This window comes from Ictalurus punctatus, chromosome 7 (genome assembly GCF_001660625.3).
Source record: "Ictalurus punctatus breed USDA103 chromosome 7, Coco_2.0, whole genome shotgun sequence".
Taxonomy (NCBI): Eukaryota; Metazoa; Chordata; class Actinopteri; order Siluriformes; family Ictaluridae; genus Ictalurus; species Ictalurus punctatus.
This window is the reverse complement of record NC_030422.2, coordinates 13,044,672-13,065,303: the sequence shown is the minus strand read 5'-3', so window position 1 is coordinate 13,065,303 and position 20,632 is coordinate 13,044,672. Positions and strand designations below refer to the sequence as shown.

Below are 20,632 nucleotides of genomic sequence, written 5' to 3'. Positions count from 1 at the left end.
AAATTATAGACTGATCATTTCTTTGTCAGTGGGCAAACGTACAAAATCAGCAGGGGATCAAATACTTTTTTCCCTCACTGTATATTCTGCTAATTTTACTTCTTGTTTGTTGATTTTCAAATATAAAACCTGTTTTAATGATTTCAGTGAGTGTATCAGTACTTTTTGTACATGTTCAGAACATTTTAACAATACCGTGATAATACAGATAACCATGATATTTTTGGTCACGATAATCGTGATGTGAAATTTTCATACTGTTACATCTCTAAATTCTACCTTCAGATCCACAAAATTTTATTGATACAGAAAATGCTAGCATTGTATTTCATCCTTCCTGACCAAAAAGGTTAGTGACAACCACCCAGATAATGTATGCAATGTCAAAAGGAACCAACACATCTTCAGACTAACTGAAAAGGTATTTGGCAATAACTTTCACAATCAGGGCGCTTAGATGGGAGATGTTAACGTTGTAGAACCTGGGAAAAGTGTACAGTGATATGCGCACAAGAAGTTATCCAGATGACTCTTACTGCCCCTGGTTGTTAGGAGGCATAAAATAGAACTGAATTGTTGATGGCAGAAGCCCACCTTCATCCATGCCATTAAGGATTTGATTGAGCTCCTCCTCTGTATATTCACACTGATGCTCTTTCCAGCTTTCTCCTGTCTCACTGCGCAGAATCACCAGCTCTCTCTCCTTTCCCCTCAGAGCAGCAAAATGTGGAATCTCCACAATCACTGGTCTGAAAAATTACATGAAAATGTGTTCAATTAAAAATACATTCTTCAAAAGGGTAATTTGAGGATTACCAGTATTTTTATGTGTCAATTATATGCCAGCTATATTTTACTTGGTTCAACATGTACTGAAACACAAGTTACACAAATGTCAAACTGAAGATATAACACACATGTAGCACATATACAGATAGAACTGGAGCTGAATGTAGTATGCAACATCCAGATGTTTTGGTGCTTACGTAAAAGCACACAGAACCATCTGAAGGCAGTCAAACAACAAAATAAGTATAGGTGACAAATGTGCAACTTTAATGGCACAGAGTGAACTTATGTGTATTTTGACACAGAATGACTACAATTACTATAACCATAGATATAAACATGTCAGATGCCTCATTAGCCTGAGCCTTTAAAACAGCTCATTTGTATAAACTGGGCATTGTATGTCACATTAAATTTTCAGACAAATGCTTACACATTGTTATAGGAATATAACAAGGTGTAACTTTTCATAGGTAATATAAGTGTTCATTTATGGGATGTTATGTGCGAATTAAAGCTGGGGTCACCTAGCTTCTTTTAATTGAGTTAATTAATTCATGAACATTTTTCAATTGCTTTCATTCTCATCTCTAATTTTGTTATTGCTAATATTCTTGTTGTATGAAATAAATGACTGCCTTGCATTCTTTACACTGATATTTTTTATTGGGTGTGATAGATTTAAATGTACCTAAACAGTACAGAGTCTAAGAAATATTTGTGGCAATCAATAAATTAGGGTAGCCACACATCTCTCCAGACTTGCAATGGCTAGCAATCAAATCTAACTCTCCAATTTGGTGGATGTGGAGGCGTATTACTTTAGCTAGCAACAGCGGCTACTGCAGCATCTACTGTTTCTATATCTATGGCAACAACACAAACCATTTCAATGCATGTTTAAGAAGCCTGCCATGCTCTGCATGAACTCCCACTTTTCTGCAACATTTTTAGACATAAATCATGATGCAAGGCCAAAAAAATGAAATGCAAAAAACATCAATGTGAACTCAAAAAAACACAGTAAACAACAAACTATCACAATCTACTATCAACACACACTAACTTGTGAATGAGGGAAAAGAATGTTAATAAAAGAAGGACAGAAAAAAAAGGGATATGGGACCGGCATCCATGGATTGTTTCATATGTGTCACTCCTACCCCAGGAATTTGGTCCCTGGTGGCCCCAGCTGAAGGATGCGGCTAACCAAACTCTCACCCTCATTCAGAGGGGGCGGGGCAGTAGGGAGATGGAGCTTACTGTCATCCAACAGCAGCGGAGGAAAAAGAGAGCAGAAACAGTTTGGGGCTGAATTTCCCATCTTCAGTGACATTTTCTATCTAGGCCTCCCGAATTGTGGGTTAATTATAACCCCATTTCATAAAGCTGCTTCCAAAATGTTTTGAATTGTGTTCTTATTTGTTAAAAACAGAATCATAATTTATTGATAAGAAAATGTTTCAGGGCCATATTCAGAGTTATGCCTGTGTAGTGAGTTAGTTACTGAAATTGTGCTCTTTGCTATTTGGACCTCAGACATAACTACAGACTTACGTGCTACTCTAACAGTTGTACTGTAGATGTGTGCACAGGTTTGCCATTTACTAAAACATTGGTGTGTATCAGTTTATGTATGTATGTTCTGAACTATTACTTAAATGATTTGTTCTTGTGTAATGTAGATTTGAATGAGGAGTGGTACTATGTACAGTGCCACTGTCTGGCAATTATTAACCACAATATTTCACTCTGAAACATAATTTTGGACAGTCTTATTAATTGGAGACAATGCATATCTTGAGGGCTGAATTTTATATAGAATGCTGATTCTTACATTAATATTTGGAAGTCCACCTAATTAAATGTTCTATATTTATAGTAAATGGCTACTTGGTCAGCTTATACATTCATCCATGGGCATGTTATCTTTAATGAAGTGCACAATTCCCCAAAATGTTGGCATTTTTATTACTGCCTGAGCTTGATATTTATATATTAGGCTATTTCTAGCTCATTGTGCAAAAATAGGATGTGCACTGTCAAATGCTATATAAAGACTTGCAACCAATCAATGTATATTGAACACATGCTTAAATTAAGAAATTTTTGGTAATCGTGTGATTATCACAAGTAGGACCATTTCTGTGTCTTTATTGTTATACTAATATTACATATCAGCCTTATTAAATACTTATTCAAAATATATTAGACTAATATATTAGAATATATTTGTATTAGACATTTATTAGACATTGCTTTTATGATATTTCATATAGTAATTGACAGCAAACAGGGGAAAAATGCAATCTGCTTTGTCAAGTTTATTTCTGGCTTAATGGAAAGTGTTTGTCTTAAGTAAGTTATCCAGACACAACTGAAAACCCCCTGTACCAAGAGTTCTATGCAATCTGGCAACCTCAAATGTTTCAACTGCACATAGGTCATTTTAATTATCTGAATGGACCTCTCAGAAATTTACCTGCAAAAAAACCCTCAAAAAACATGTACATTTTGGTGTCACTCTTGGGCTAATTTAAGATGCCAACTCTGAATACGTCCTTAAAACTTAAAACAGCTTCTACTGGCATTTAGTCAACCACAATAACATATCAAATCAATCATGGATTGTTTTTATTAGTGGGGAGTTTTGCAAAATGGATAATCAAGCCTTGGAGTTTTCCTTATGGCAAGCTGTGAAGCAAACAAAAGTCTTGAGTGTTACTGCAAATGTGTCTGATTAAGCGCAGATAAGAAATACAAGCTTTTTTAATGGAGGCAAAGGAGAGGTAAGTTTCTGAAATTTATGCAAAAACAAGAAAAAGCCATCGTATATAATGTTATATAGTTAGATTGTACAGATGTTCAGCCCTTGAGTATTACATAAACCATTCAGAATCAATTGATCGTTTTTATTTAGTGATGAGGTTTTCAGGTGATCATCAGCCTTTGGATAGGTTTTCGTCATCTCACTTATTTCATATCACTGTTACTGTAAAATCAGAAGCGCTTACCCAAGAAATTGAGCACCAGAGGGTCCAACCTCAATAATTCGGCTAGCTAACCCGTCTCCTTCAACCATCGGGGGCATGGTTGCTAAGCGATGTCGTTTCACTAGGCGACAGGTTACTCGTGTTGGAGCGCTGCACTTCCTCGGGGGGATGATGATGCGCAGGCCATTATGGCGGCACCCTCGCATGGCACCACCTCGGGCATCCACCATAAAACTGACAAGAAAGCTGCAAATGAGGCAAGCATCTATGTCAGCATAAACAATCTGTATAAATATATCAGTGCACGCTTTTATTCTTAAATTGAAATTATTTGAAACTTTTACATGCAAAGACACACCAAAGAGGAAGCTAAATATGGTAGGGCAAACCTGTGTGCACAACACACACACGCACAACAAAATACCACACTCAACAGTAGAAACATTCCCTGGCATGCTTGAAATGTATGGGACTGGCACACTGTCAGGATTCACAAGGGTAGAGCATTCTGGTGAGTGTAAATTTAGGGAAAGCAGGACAGTCATAGTGAGGTAGAGAAGGATAATGATGTAATGGTGTGACAACATCTTGAAAGGTGAATGGGTTGTAAAGCATTCAACACAGGTACTGGAAATGCTATGTAGTGTATTTCTATGTTGGTACTCCTATTATCCACACTATTATTGTGAATATAAGCTCAAATACATAAATGATGCTTTACACATTAACCACATGTACACAAGTGCACAATAATATTGAATACTTTATAATATTTAACTTGATAGAGATAGTTAATTGAAAGCGTACAAAATAGCTAGGGTTGAACATCATTAATGATAAAACAGGTAACAAATGTGTTAGTGAGTTTCAGGTGTAATGCACGCTTTAATAAAATGATAAATACATACACTGCCATAAATGTGAGATTTTAACCTGCAGTGCTTTGGGCAGATAATAATGAGTTAAACACCATATCCATCTTAGGCATTAACAGGTCACAGCAGACACTGTAAATAGGTTTCTGTGTTTTAATTTGGGATTGAGACAGCAGACAGACAAAACTGAGACAACAGAGTTTTCTGTATGGGTTGCACAATGCAAGAGACAAGGGGTCAAAGGTCATATGTCAAAATGCAGCCAGTCACCTGCTGCTGTCATGTTCATGGCACGGAGAGGAATGGCTGGAGAGAGAACAGAATATCCATCAGAATATGAGAGAGAGAGACAGAGAGAGAGAGAGAGAGAGAAAGAGAGAAAGAGAGAGCGAGAGAAAGAGAGAGAGGGAGAGAGACAGAGAGAGAGATGGAGAAGCAGAGAAGCTTATAAAGAGCAACCAAAAGCCAAAGTGGAGAAATAAGGAAACCAAGATCTTTTGTAACTGGGAAATTCATAAAATCTAGATGGAATTTTCCCACAATGTAAACACCTTAAATCAGGGGTATCCAATCTTATCTGCAAAGGGCCAGTCTAGGTGCAGGTTTTCATCCCAATCAAGTAGGAGCCAAAAACTGCACCCATGCTGGCCCTTTCTGGGTAAGATTGGACACCCCTGCTTTAAGGTGTTTACATTTTGTGGAAAATGTGGGAAATAAAAGCTGAAATTCTAAACTCTCTTCTCATATTCATCTTTTGATCTCAAACCCAAATGTCTTTAGTCTACAGCAAAAATAAATGAAGTGGCCTTGCCGTTCCAATCATTTAGGAGGGGACTGTAGATGTTATGTGAACAGAGAGCTACTGGTAGACAAGCAGAACACCCTTTTGTAGTCTACACTGACTCATCTTAAGACAAGCCCAATGGGCCACACTTCTTTACCAGTTTGTCATATCGTCTAGATTCCCAGAATGTCAAAGCAGATGCAATATCACACTTGTGAACAGCAGACCCAAACTCCACCACAATCAACACAATATTACAATGTTTCATCGCACTTATAAGCTGGGATGTCAACAGCCATACTGCCAAGGTCTTTTCGCTATCACTCTGCTTATGTTAAAAGCCCTCCAAAGAAGAGCTATCTCCATTTTAATCTTTGTGATGCTACTATAATCTGAGCTCATAGCTCTACTGTCACTGGTTTAAAGTCACTGGATTAAATCCTACAGGTTTAAAGACCAAAGTATTGGTGGGAAACAATGCTCCAAGTCATACAAAGGTTGGTAAGTCATGCACCAGTTCCACGATGCCCACAGTGGTAGACTTTATCACAGATCTGCCGTCTTCTCAAGATCAGGCCACCATAATAGTGGGGATAGTCCCTTCAGCTCATTCTCCTTCCTGTATTACCCACAACAGCTAAACTTGTTTTACATTTTTGGATATTTGATATCCCAGAGTATATTGTATCAGACAGCAAACCACAATTCACATCTCAACTATGCAAGGGATTTATGTAATAACTGGTTGGTATCTGTTTGTTTGACCAATGGCCATCCCCAAGCTAAGACACTGAAAGAGCCAATCAAGGTCTGAATATTCGAAACCTTCTGCAATGATTGCCATTGAATGCCCAGAATTCCATATGCCATTCAACCACCAGGCTCACATTTCCATTGATTACTGGGCTAGCAACTACCTCTGTATGGAAGGCCACACTCACAAACGAATATCACACTGTTGCCAGATAATATCAAAAAAGAACACTGACAGTTAAGTTAAGCAGTTCAGTGAAACAATCATTAACAGACATTGAGCTGAGACTCCCATGTAAGAACCAGGTGACTTCAGAACTTTCAAAAAAGAACTCATAGCCCATTGCACTGGCATATTCAGAGTAAATAAACAAACCAATGATGTACACTACAAGCTATAATCGCCAAGCATATCTCCAAGCATCCATGTTTTCCTTCACAAGCCTTTCAATCTTGTTCCACTAGATGATGTTAAGTACCACAATTATTGGGAGATTTACAGCCCAGAGGAGCACTGCAGGGTTCCCGCAAGCGGGGTATAGGACGAAGAGAGTTTCACTCACTCCGTTTTTTGATATGGTACTGTTAATTTAGTAGTAAGGCACCAGGCCTACTAACAGAACAAACAAATTAGATTATCTATCTACAATACAATCTAGTGATTAGATATATTACATGTCTATTAGCCAAGATATTTGCTAGACATTGATAATAATGGTGCTAAATCCTCTTTTATGCAGTTCAGTCATTTTGAATTCTGTATAGTAACAATCAATGAACAAGTCACAATCACATTTTCAGGCATTAGAGTGTGTGTGTCTATATGCCATACCCAGATTGACCAGCACTGGAGGAGAGTGCAATATTGTCCAGGTTTTCCGTTTCCCAATTCAGTCTAAATGGGTCCTTCTCATTAGCAAGGGATGACATCTGGACACAGTTAGGTGAAGATGATATATGAACTCCAGTTAACACTCTAAAAATCATAACTAAATTATTTTCAAGAAAACACAATAGTGGACCTCACAAGGCTTTAAAGGATCTTTTATGATAATCCCTCAGACTGAATGCTTTTAAGATTTTCAAGTGACAATAAACAGATGTGCATATACAGTAATGTCATGCTGCAAAGTAACTGTGTGACTTTGTAACTGTGTGACTTTACCTGGTAACTGTGGACTGTATCATCCATCATACCATCATGCTTTGGTGAGTGATATCCATAACGATTAGACATGTAGGACCTGTCCATACTGAAATGACAAAGAACAACCAATGAGCTAAAGATTCTAGCGAATGCTAACAATGCCAAGCTTAATGTTTCAAAATTATTGCCCTCATACCTTTGGAACCGACTATGTGAGCATTAGAAGAATCAAAAGCATTAGAAGTTAGTAGGAACTGTCTATTATAGAATCTATTAAAAAGACATGTGAGTCAACAAGCAGTGCTGTGTAGTCTGAAGCTGTTTTCAGTAGGAATACTAAAGCACTGAAAAGTGCAACTAAATGTAGTACTATATATATATATATATATATATATATATATATATATATATATATATATATATATATATATATGTGTGTGTGTGTGAGCTGCTGAACATTTATAACATAAATAAAACATTAATGTGTGCATATATTAATGTTATACATGTATAACAAACATTATAGCATATATTAATGTTATATGTGAGCATATATTAGTCATCTTGCAATTAATTCACTTAGACAGTGGTGTACAGTGCTGTGAAAAAAAAACAGATTTCTTCTGTTTTTGTGTATATCTCATACTGAATTCTTTCAGAAATTAAAACAAAATCTAAGATAAAAACAAAGGCAACCTGAATAAACACAAAATGCAGTTTTTAAATGATAATATTAATTATTGCAGCAAAAAAGTTATCCAATACCAACTGGGCCTGTGTGAAAATGCATTTGTCCCCATAGTTACTAATTCCCCAAATCTATGAATGCATTAGGCATTCATAATGGGGTTCAGGTCTTATCCAGTAACACACTGTTACGCCACCGCCGGCAGATGGCACTGCGGCGCGGTTTCTTAGTGGACACGTGACTCTTGTTTTGGTTTCGTTCTCTTCCTGTTTAGACATTGGCTGACGTGCGAGGGTGTAGCTTGATTTGAGCCAGGTGTCTGTGTTTAGTTTGATTGTGTTGGTTATTTAAACTCCTCGTGTGGCTGCGCACTTCGCGTAGTATTATCGTAGATGTTCGAAGTGATAGATAGCTGTGTTAACGGTGCAGCATGTATGTGCAGCATGTATGTGCAGCATGTATGTGCAGCATGTATATGCAGCATGTATATGCAGCATGTATATGCAGCATGTATATGCAGCATGTATATGCAGCATGTATATGCAGCATGTATATGCAGCATGTATATGCAGCATGTATATGCAGCATGCTAGCGGTCTCATTCCCGTGTTCTGTTCTCGAGTGATGCCTAGACTATAGTCCCATGTTTACTCCAGTTAATCTTATTCAGTATAGCCCGCGCTCCCTGTGTTTGTTTGTTTGTTTGTTCATTAATAAAGACAGTGCTCCTGTGCTTACTTCCTGCCAACTGTCCTGTATCGTTACACACACTATGGCAAAATGTAAAGAAAATCCAGAAATTATGTGGAAGAAGGTGATTGAAATACATCACTCTGGGAAGAGTTGCAAAGCTATTTGAAAGGCTCTGGGACTCCAAAGAACCACAGTGAGAGCCATTATCTCCAAATGGAAAAACAGCACAGTAGTGAACCTTCCCAGAAGTGGCCGACCTTCCAAAATTCCTCCAGGTGTACAGCAACGACTCATCCAGGAAGTCACAAACTTAGCCAAGGACAACATCAAAGGAATGTCAGGTCTCTCGTATCAATAAAGATCACTGTTCATGACTCCACTATCAGAAAGACACTGGGCAAAAATGGCATACATGGAAGAGCAAGGAGAAAACCACTGCTAACCCAGAAGAATATTAAGGCTTAAACCTTTTGGGAGAATGTTCTGTGGATTGAAAAGTCGAAAGTGGAACCATTTGCAAGAAAGGGGTCCTGTTACATCTGGCGTAAACCAAACACAGAATTCCACAAAAAGATCATCATACCTAAGTCAAGCATGGTGGAGGAAGTGTGATGGTGTGGGGATGCTTTGCTGTTTCAGGGCCTGCGCAACTTGCAATAATTGAAGGAAACATGAATTCTGGTCTCTACCAGAAAATCCTAAAGGAGAATGTCCGGTCTTCAGTCCATAAATGCAACTGGATTATGCAGCAAGACAATGATCCAAAACCTAGGAGTCCTAGTCCTAGAAGTAAGTGAAAGACTGATCCCCAGTTGTCAGAAGCATTTGGTTGCAGTTATTGCTGCTAAAGGTGGCACAACCAGAATTTAAGTTTAAAGGGGCAATTAGTTTTTCACATTGTATTGTGTTTTTACACAGGTTGCCTTTGTTTGATGTCGTATTTCATTTTCAGATCTAAAAGTATTTAGTATGAGATATATACAAAAATAGAAGAAATCAGGATGGGCAAATACTTTCTATTAATATTTCTATGATGCATGTGGCACCTTTCGGACCGGCTGCCTTCTAGACTGAACCTCAGGTAATTCATTCCATCCAAGTATTGACCAGGCAGAGAGTCATCTCCTAACTCCCTCAGGTCCTCCGCTCTCAGATATTCTCCTCCATCACCTGTCATAGTGTCCTCACCTGTGACACAGACACAGACATGTGAGAAGCCATTACCTGAAGGTCCTCACAAATAAAAGTATGAAATATTATTAGATATTTTAATGTCTAGCTAACATAACTAAAACGCATACATATCGAGGTATACTAATTGTAAACAACACACGATATGCAATGCTCCATACACACACACACACAAAAACAAAAGGTACGTGTTCTTACAATAGGGGTTACTGCCTCTATATTTTAGCATTAATGTACTGACATTCAGCAACACCTAACTGAAAGGACACATTCTTTCTGGCATTAAGAAATGCTCTACATGGCGCACGGTTTCAACAGCTCAGTGCTGACACAATCAGTAAAAATAATAATGCACCATTGCTCCTGTCCAGGTCTGACCAGCAGGGATAGGATTTCTAGGACTGGCAAAAAGCAGTAGGGAATACAGACAGTAAATATCAAACATACTGAAGCCTGAGAGTGGACTTCTGCTGTCAAAAGCATAGTGGCTACCTACAGGGTAGAACAAGAATGGATATTTATAAGAGAATAACTGTATTCTAGTATAAGGCACCCACTGGAGAGATAAGTGTCTAAAATAGTAGTTTGGCATTGAATAAGATTGTTTCAGTTTTATCCTCAAATGGCACAAAAATATATCCATTACAAATGTTAAACTTATCTAAAACAACCAACATGCCTGCAACCAGGATCTAAATAAAACAACTTAAACTTGAAATAAGTGTTGATACTGTATATAACAAAAAAGAAGCTTGTAGCCTAACTCAAGTCAGCTAACATTACTGCAACTAGTAACCAATTTGGTGTCACACCTACAGTAGTCTAAATAAAATAAAATAAAAACAACTGAGGTTGCATTTTACAAACCACCCATTTCCTGCATAAACGATCACATTTATATATTTTGTCGCATATTCTCACACATGTATGTATATCATAGCTATGTCAGATGGTGGCCTGTAGTATGTGCTTTGCATATACAGTGCTGTGAAAAAGTATTTGCCCCCATCCTGAGAAGGTTCAGGGAAGGTTCACTACTGTGCCGAGTTTTTCCATTTGGAGATAAGGGCTCTCACTTTAGTCCTTCGGAGTCCCAGAGCCTTTGAAATAGCTTTGTAACCCTTCACAGACTGATGTATTTCAATCACCTTCTTCCACATCATTTCTGGCATAGTGTGTTACTGGGTAAGACCTTTTAACCAAATTCATGCTGTTGAAAACGTTCTATTTAAGTGCTGATTTGATTGAACAGGGTTTGCAGTAATCAGGTCTGGTTATGTCTAGTCCAGCTGAACCCCATTATGAATGCAGTTTCATAGATTTGGGGAATTAGTAACTATGGGGCCAATACATTTTCACACAGGCCCAGTTGGTATTGGCTAACTTTTTTTGCTTCAATACATAACATTATTATTTAAAGACTGTATTTTGTGTTTATTCAGGATGCCTTTGTTTTATCTTAAATTTTGTTTTAATTTCTGAAACAATTTAGTACGAGATATACACAAAAACAGAAGAAATACTTTTTCACAGCACTGTATCACAACAAGAAGTTAAAATCCACAGCATAGTGTCTCGTGAGAGTTATTAAGTCTATGGGCAAACGTTAAGCATCCTCCTTAGCTGCTCTGAAGTCAGTTGAGAACCAATCATCATTGATGATCGGGCCTTAGAAAGTTTGTACACATAGTAGGCTACATTATTAACACTTCATTGTTTCCATATTGAATTTGATAACTGGACAGGATTCTACATGAGAAGCAAAAAAATAAAATAATAGAATAATAGAAAACTAACCTACCGAAACTACCCTTCCTAAGCTACTGAAGTCTAGACCTCAGTGTCCTCATAGCTATATTGTAGGGCATCATTTCAATAAATGAATCTGATGCAGGCTCTAATGACAAAGTTAACACTACCCCATCAATATCTACAATCTTAAGTAAGACCACACTATACTCAGTGCTGCATTACAAATAAATAGATATTTTATTCTTAAAACAATTGTGATCATTAAGATATTCAGCATACTGTGAGGTAAAACTGTTGCTGTGTTATAAGCTTAAGGGAAAAAACTCCATGCAAAGCACACTTAGTATATAATAAAATGTTGTTTAAACAATTAACCAAGTATTCAGTTAATTACTGCACACATTTTTAAACACCTGCCAATTCTACACAGCAACCAAGCACTAGTACAGCAGTGCCTTGTACCTTCATCAAAGGAGTCATCAGATATAGCACCATCAGCAGCCTGCTTGAGTGCTACACGACATGTCATATCAGTAATAATGAGTAAAATCTATTCAGGAGCACAGACCTGCAGATTATTTATTAAATGGAACATAATGATTGCGAAATGTGTTTTCTGATTTTGAATCATACCTTCCTCATCAGACACGTCAAGTACCTCAGTCATGGTCTCTGGCACGTTCAGTTTGTGTTTTTCGGTCACGGTCTGTGTAAAAATACAATCATTTCAATACCTTATAGACACAAGCCACAAAAAACAAGATCTGTAAGACTTCATAATGTGTTGATTTTCAAATTAGACTCACTGTTGTTGTAGTAATGACCTCCTCTGTAATCACTTTTAATGTGTCCACCACTGAGATGTAACCCAGACGACGAGCAATGGCAAGGGCTGTGTTTCCATTCTGAAAAAAACACCGTTCATGTCTTAGCACAAATCTGCTGTGTGTGTATATGTCTGTTTGTGTGTGTGGTCATGTACTCACCGCAGTGGTAGCATTGGGTTTGGCTCCATACTGCAGCAGAACGTTGATGATGTGTGTGTTGCCCTGTTGTGCAGCTTGGTGGAGAGGTGTGTATCCATTCTGAACACAGGACACAGACACGTCACCTTCAGAACATATTACTCTTTCATATTATTCTTTATGCTGCTTAGGACTAATATACCTTTGTCTTGGCATTGACGCTAGCATTATTCTTCAAAAGAAAGTTGACTGTCTTGGCATTTCCGTAGTGGCAGGCGACGATTAGCGGTGTGTAACCCAACTACAAGAGAGATGATTCAACATATTATTTACATTTCAGAGCTAATAGATATATGAAGATGTTTAACATGAATCCAATATGAATTCTATGAAATTTGGTTAAAAAAAGGAGTGCAAGTCATTTGTTTAGAACTGAAAATCCATCTCTGATAATCGACTATCATATATGGCAGTTTTTACCATCTATGGATTTACATTTATTAAATTGGCAGCTGCTTTTATCCAAAGTGGCTTGCAATGGGGATATGATATAATTTAAACATACGAGTCTTGCTTGAGGGCCAAACGTGCCTCTCTGACAGCCCTAGGATTTGAACGTACAACCTCTAGTGGTGTTATCATTTTTAAATAAGCACCACTGCTTTGCCCTTAAACTGTGATGTGTATAAATCATATATATATTATTATGTTTTCTATAACTAAGCTTTTGTGTCAGATTGACATTTTTTCCCCTTGTGTTTTTAAAGTGTTTGCACTGAAATAATTCTCTTACTTTAGTTTGCTGGTCGAGGTTGGCATCATGTTTAACTAAGAATTCAGCAACACTGACTTTGTCTTCCTGGGCAGCAAGATGAAGAGCTGTAAGTCCACTCTGTGGAGAAAATAAACAAGTAATGTATGTTCAACAAGACAGAAGCTACTTCTGAACTGATACTATATACTATCCTGTATACTACTGATATAGTTCAGTAGCCTTCAGAATGATTAACTGTCATATATCAACAGCATCTGTTCAGGTTGCACTGACAGGTACATATTACTCATAGTAGACTATAGGTTTGTTTTTTCCTTTAGAAATGTTGAATGGTAATTAAACCAGAGCTGTTTTTATCGATAGCCTGTTTGGTAATGATCTGCATTAAGGTCCCTGTAATTAAAGTTACTTTCTGCAATAATTAACATTAAAACACTATAAACTTTACCATTATTAAACCAAGCACAAAGCAACAAATCGTTAACAAAGCAGCAATTTAACAAATAAGATTATATTAACTGCCTCCATGACTAAAAATACGTTCACAGAAATTAGCATTTAGTAAATGACAGCAGTTTCATAAATATGAATAATTGAACTCAGGTCTCTAGGCTTAAATATCAGAACATAGTATTATGTCTTGCTTATGAGTTTTAGCCTACTACGTGATGGTTCGTATATATATGGACGTATTTTTTCTCATAGATGAAACAATTACTGGTTTATGTAGGTGTTTATTATTTGGCTCCTTTATTATAAAAAAAAAAATCAATGAATATAAAATCTTATTACTTTGTTAAAATCACTTAGGGAATATTAATACTTGGCTTGTTAAGTAAGGAATAAAACAATTTAGGGCTTGCTGTTATATGAAAATAATCAGCAATGGGTCTGGTTTGATGTGTCCAGATAAGTGTTTTATTCCCCTTATATTCCCAGTATTAATTTCCCAGTGAATGCCGTCTGTTTTTATGTCATACCTTTGAACACGTACTTTTAACAGTTTACACTGTTGTGGAATGTCTGTGAGACAAGTTAGTTCCTGTTATCACTTACTATAAACAGTAAATATAAACAGTCTTTCCTCACCAGCCTCTATTTTGTCTCTCTCTTGAAGTTAATAGTGCCATGTTACAAAGAAACTGGAAAGTAGACTGTACTGAAGACTTTGTGATGGAAAACTTACTGGCTATTACAAAGTATAAACCCCTGATACTCCTTTCATAAGAAATCAACAGCACTGTAGTATAATGTTAACTAATGTTTCACATGTAATTCAGCTTGTTATAAGGTTCAGAACTGCGATTTTACACCCAGAAAAAAACACAGAATCATAATTTCTTTGCTGTTGTTTTGACTGCAGCTATTTTTTACATAGTGTATGGTACTGTATTTATATCAAGTCACCTTAGTGGGCACATTGACGTTGGCCCCTTTCTCGAGTAGCAGGGCCGCCATGTCACTGTGGCCTTCCTGAGAGGCCAGGTGAAGCGGCGTCACCCCCTGCTTGGTCTGGATGCTGGTTTCTGCTCCATACTGCAGCAGAGTAGTCGCAATCTCCATTTGGTTCTTCTTTGAAGCTATGTGGAGTGGAGTATATCCATTCTGTAAAAAGAAGAACATGGAGATGGAATTACAGACAGAAACTTTAGAGAGTTTGCGATGAGTGAGTGCACAGTGATACAGATTTGCAGAAAGCATTGCCATCCAACAATATGCAAAAAGTCCATGATGGTGCACTCTCACCTTGGCCATGGCGTGGGGTGAAGCCCCTTTGTCCAAAAGCAGCAGTGCCACCTTCTGGTTATCATAATGTGCAGCGACATGGAGAGGCGTGAGACCATTCTATAAGAATGAGGGTCAGTGCATATGTTTTAGAAGGAGCTGTTAGAAGGGCAAAGTGTATCAATAAAATACACATACACACAAATGCGTATATAAGAGAGCAGTGTTACTAGAGACTGTTAATGTGTTAATCTTCTTGTAAATTGTTATTGTTTAGATTAATGTGCAAGCTGGCCAGGAGCTATTATCTGGTTTCTTATTAAAGAAAAGAAACAGAAATATTCGGTTTATTATTTTACAAAAGATCATATTATCACTAAATGAAACTATGCTTACCGGGGCTCTTGCAGTCAACATTGTCTCTATGGCTTTCTTTTAAACAACAGTCCAAAAGAGTCTATGAATTAGGCTCTACTGACTATGCACAACAACACTGTAATGTATATTATATATCACGTCTGTGTTTCAAGAGCTGTTTGTCTCAAACATTTAATCAAAATTATGAATAAGTAAAGAAGTCATGGATTTAAAGATTTTTGAGCTATCTCATATGCTAAGCTGATAGTTTATTATCCCTAAATATGAGCATGTTGCTGTGATGATGTGTCACTTAACATAATGTTTTTGGAAATGCATTTATTACTTTTTGGTCCGTTTCATGTAGCCGTTAGCATGAGAATGTTAAGTGAGTTCTTACTTTCCCCGCTGCATCTGGAGGGGCTCGACGCTGCAGGAGGAGCTTTGCCACATCAAGGCTTCCATACTTAGATGCAACATGTAAGGGAGTAAATCCTTTCTGGAAGGGGTAAAAAAACAACAACAAATAAAACAACAAACAAAAAAAACCACACACACACACAACAAAGTAATTTCTGAGACTGAATTAGTTGTATATGGGGAGTATAAACTTATTTTTTTGCATGCTACATATGACTTTCTTTCAAGTATCAAGGGTGTACACTAAGGGTGATTTAAGTAGGTGCTAATCGATCACATCTATTTATTAAATGTTCAATTAATACTTATATTTAGTTTTGACCTGCTTTGTAGGTAGGTAAACATAATGCCCTGATTTTCCTTTATATAAGCTGTGAACCATAAAAAAAAAAAAAAAAAAAAAAATCTAATGCTGATGCAATGTGATGAAGTCACGTTTCTATTCACCACAATGAAAATACAAGTTCTGAGATACACACACCAGGGGGTGCTAGTTAGTCAGTGACTTATCTCTGAAAAAGGTGTGTCCATGAAGTCACATGATCATCATGTTTAGCCCAGCTCTGAGAGAAAGAAGATCCTCTCAATAACACTGCCATTCCCAATCACTATAATTTAAATACTAATGAGGAATTGAAGTGAAAGAGCATCTGAGTCAATGCAGATGAATTTATGAATAAGAGCAAATTATTTATATTATGCATCTGTGTGGTATTCTGTTTATACATGTTTGGCTGTGCTGTGTGTGGTAAATGTAAATTAGGTGGTAATGTCTATGCCTTCTATGTCTATACCTGACTAGAGTAGAGACTGTAAGGCATAAAAATAATGGGATGTGCTGATTTAGTAAAATAATCAACAACGGGGTAGTGTGCTGCAGCACACTATCCCCCATCCCCCCGCCACCCAACACACACACACACACACATCTTTTTTCCAGTAAAGACGGTGAGGGCAAGAGCAGATTAAACGTAGTGTAATGATGCAAGGATAAAGCATTCCAGGCTTGAGTGGCACACTGCTCATCTCTCACCTTAGTTGGCAGGGAATGAGAAGCTCCAGCCTCAAGCAGTACTGATGCTACGTCCAGCTGCCCCTCACGAGCAGAGATGTGCAGAGGTGTGTAGCCATTGGTTGTAGAGGCATCTGGATGAGCCATATGCTGGAGAAGCAGCTGGACAATCTCTGTTTTACCCAACCGAGAGGCGATGTGGAGTGGAGTCTGGTCCTCCTATTAGAGTGCAGGAGGTGTGGACGTCAGTGATACATGCAAATAGACATAAATGACCAAATCAACACATCAAAATAGTTCAAATGTCTCATCTTTAGAAGGGTCTGGCATTCTTTCACAGGTTTATAAGCCTAATAAACCAGGGAAACTATATACAGCTCTTCAGGTCAGATATCAGCTCTAACTTATATTTTCATAAGGGCAACGTCACTGGTAAATGTGTGTGTGTGTGTGTGTGTGTGTGTGTGTGTGTGTGTGTGTGTGTGTGTCTGTTGAGTCTCTTACTCTGGCTCTTGCATCTACCACGGCTCCATTTCTGAGCAGGCAGCGCACTACTTCCACCTGGCCAGCTCGAGCAGCCATATGGAGCGCTGTTTCTCCACGCTAGAATTAAAAAAGGTATGAATTAATCTCTCGTTCCCTCTCTCTCTCATACACACACACACACACACACACACACACACACACACACACACACACACACTAACAGTACTCACTATGTTGCTGACATCAGGAGAAGCTCCATTCTGAAGCAGCAAGAGAACAATGCTGAGGTGGCCCATGAAAGCTGCCACGTGTATAGGGGTGAGGCCAGACTGGGTTAAAGAAAACAAAAACAAAAGTTAGCATAATGTAAAGGTCACATGTATATAATATCCTCCAGAATTATTGGCAGCCTTCATTAAAAAATAAATAAATAAAAACATATTTTCCAGTAATATAGGAGCATCTATTTCCAAACTCTCCGTAGTACTACTTTATATGAATAATGTTTTGGCTTTTTCATAAAATAGGTGCCAAAATGATCAACATGCCTTTGTAATATTTCAATAAAATCAAACAATTGTGTACATATTTTCATTTGTTCTCAGTCACCAGGAACTATGTTGTTGCCTTTAGTCATTTCCTGTTTCCCTGGGGTATAAATTAGAGGTTACATACACGTAAAATCCCATCATCATTCAAACAAAGAACTTTCAACTTTAAAAGACACAGATTGTTGTTGACCTGAATATAAAGACAATGGATATAAAACACAAAAGCAGTTCACAATATCATTAAGCACAATTAGGACCACAGAAAAAGTTGGGAATGTCTGAAACAGTTGGGAATTTGCCAATGTGGACCCATAAGTGCATACAGTGATGAAGCAAAGGATTCCATGTAGTACATCACAGTTTCAGAATTGCACAGTGTAGTTGATTCTTGTGGGTGTCTAGTTTCAAAGCAAACTAGTGTTAAATGCCACTTTCATAACAACAAACTGTTGGTTGCAACAGTTACTTTACTTCCTGAGATCATCTCACAGTACGCAGCACCTCAGCTTTACCAAGTGTTATTAGAACTATGGCGTTTTGCACTGTGGTTATTTGAGCCCAAAATCAAACTATGGTCATGCACACCAACAGCTTGTTTGGTGATGTAAGGAGACTGCATACAAGGAAAAAGCATCTGATATTCCACTGTAAAATATAGGAATAGATCACTGATGTTTTGTGGCTGATGATTTAGTTGAAATTTCTTGAAATTCAATATGTATCAAAATATTTCAGCACAAGACCTGGTTGCTCTGCCAAGATTTTAAGACTTGACCACAGATAGAGCTTCCAGCAATACAGAAATTAAAGATACACAAAATCAGTGTTTTGTAATGACCATCTCAGTCTCTGGATTTGAATCCTACTCAAAACCTGTGGTGTGAATTGATGCACAAACCTAAGAGGAGTTTAAAATGTTCTGTATGCAGGAGTGTCTTCAAACTTGTTAGACTTTACAGGAAAAGATACAAAATATGATTTGTTGTGTTATGTAGGAATAATAGCACTACTCAAAAGGCTGCCAATAATTCTGGAGAGTACTGTATATTTGTCAGTGTATCTGTGTGTGTGTGTGTGTGTGTGTGTGTGTGTGTGTGTGTGTGTGTGTGTGTGTGTGTGTGTGTGTGCATACCTCAGTGATGGCCTGAATGGAAGCTCCATACTTGACAAGAAGCTCCATCACCTTCACTCTGTTCTTCTTACAGGCGATATGAAGAGGTGTGAAGCCATTCTGTGGAGCACAAAAAGACAGGCTCAAGAAGTAGGCAAGACACCGGTGTGCACCACTGTCAATACTATTAGCTAGGAATTCAATTCTTCATAGAATCCTATCCATAGGAAGCAAATTTCTGTCTTCTATACTGTAATACCTTTAACAGACAATAAATAGGGCTGAGAGTGAGGGGTATAGGAATGGTACCAGTGCTCGAGCGTTGGGATTGGCCCTTTTGTCGAGCAGAAGCTTTGTGACTCTGTAGTGGCCACAGTGAGCGGCAACATGGAGTGCGGTCAGGTAGTCCAGCGTGACATCGTCCACCGGAGCCTTATGCTGCAGCAGGTGTTTAACACACTCGACATGGTCACCCTGTGCTGCCATGTGGAGAGGAGACAGGCCATTCTGGATGGAGACAAGAAATGAGAGGCAGAGAGAATGAGTCACATACTCGCATCATCCTGTAATGCACAGCTATTTATACATTCACGTATAGTATGAGCTAGAGAATAAACTTAAAATGCACTATGTGCATCTGAGGAGTTTTGTTTGTTCGTGGCTAGTAACACTGGAAAGACGTGGTAGAAAAAAGAATCTTTCAGCTTTTATTGGAAAGACTAGGTTCTAGGTTGGTTAAGGAGATTAAGTTTAGAGTTGGCTTTTACAATATATAGCTACAGTTAAACACAAGTCAACAGGAATAAGCCTAACAAGTAATATTATTCAAATTATATATATAGGCGTGTGTGTGTGTGCGTGTGCGTGTGTGTGTGTGTGTGTGCATGTGTGTGTGTGTGTGTGTGAGTGTGTGTGTGTGTGTGTCTGTACACCTTGGTTCTTGCCAGAATGGGAGCTCCTCTTTCCAGCAAGAGCTCCACTGCTGGGTCGTGCCCACTCCTTGCTGCACAGTGCAGAGGTGTGAGGCCATCCTGCAGACACACACACACACACACACACAGTTCAAATAACCATTTTCATTTCAATACACCACTGGATACGACCCACTTGCCAGCACCCTCTCTCTCTCTCCACACACACACACTCACACACACACATCATGCCCTTGGACTCTAAACTGTCTCTGTCGTCAGTGTCATGTAAAAATAACTCACAGAGTGTGTTAGGTTTCCGAATGTCTTTTATTACCATGAGGTTAGTTGTTGTTTTTCTTTAGTAGTAGTCAGAAGGTCTCTCTGGTGGTCTCTTGTACATTTATGTCTACTGTGTAGCATGGTCTTTAGTTGTCAGTTTGTTATTGCTAAGACCCCTTGTTCCTTAACAAAGTATCTGCTTTGATTTTCAACTGTGGCATTGACACTTTGCCTTAAAGCTGAAAGAGAACAGTTTTTGTTGTTGTTTTATTTATTTTTGTGAATGAACTAATGAGGTAGAAACACACAGGACAAGGCAAAACAGAACTGAGCAGCCAATGTTGAATTGTTCAAAAGTCTGCAGTTTAGTTA

At 38.0% G+C, this 20,632-nt stretch overlaps 1 protein-coding gene across 20 annotated transcripts in view; it reads right to left on the bottom strand.

The window, feature by feature from the left end:
• Positions 1-20,632, bottom strand: part of ank2b (ankyrin 2b, neuronal) — a 175,457-nt gene that overhangs the window by 48,698 nt on the left and 106,127 nt on the right. For 13 of the 20 annotated variants that reach the window (XM_053681249.1, XM_053681245.1, XM_053681253.1 and 10 more), the window contains 22 exons: positions 20,000-20,098; positions 19,377-19,574; positions 19,089-19,187; positions 17,636-17,734; positions 17,424-17,522; positions 16,941-17,138; positions 15,888-15,986; positions 15,152-15,250; positions 14,813-15,010; positions 13,424-13,522; positions 12,833-12,931; positions 12,652-12,750; positions 12,472-12,570; positions 12,299-12,371; positions 12,128-12,178; positions 9,769-9,910; positions 7,360-7,447; positions 7,027-7,124; positions 4,928-4,963; positions 3,804-4,028; positions 1,953-2,051; positions 595-749 (listed from right to left, as the gene is read on the bottom strand). In XM_053681249.1, the coding sequence (XP_053537224.1) occupies positions 595-749; positions 1,953-2,051; positions 3,804-4,028; positions 4,928-4,963; positions 7,027-7,124; positions 7,360-7,447; positions 9,769-9,910; positions 12,128-12,178; positions 12,299-12,371; positions 12,472-12,570; positions 12,652-12,750; positions 12,833-12,931; positions 13,424-13,522; positions 14,813-15,010; positions 15,152-15,250; positions 15,888-15,986; positions 16,941-17,138; positions 17,424-17,522; positions 17,636-17,734; positions 19,089-19,187; positions 19,377-19,574; positions 20,000-20,098 (2,551 nt within the window). The remainder of the gene's footprint in view (positions 1-594; positions 750-1,952; positions 2,052-3,803; positions 4,029-4,927; positions 4,964-7,026; positions 7,125-7,359; positions 7,448-9,768; positions 9,911-12,127; positions 12,179-12,298; positions 12,372-12,471; positions 12,571-12,651; positions 12,751-12,832; positions 12,932-13,423; positions 13,523-14,812; positions 15,011-15,151; positions 15,251-15,887; positions 15,987-16,940; positions 17,139-17,423; positions 17,523-17,635; positions 17,735-19,088; positions 19,188-19,376; positions 19,575-19,999; positions 20,099-20,632) is intronic. The other 7 variants (XM_053681248.1, XM_053681255.1, XM_053681257.1 and 4 more) reach the window with 5 other exon arrangements.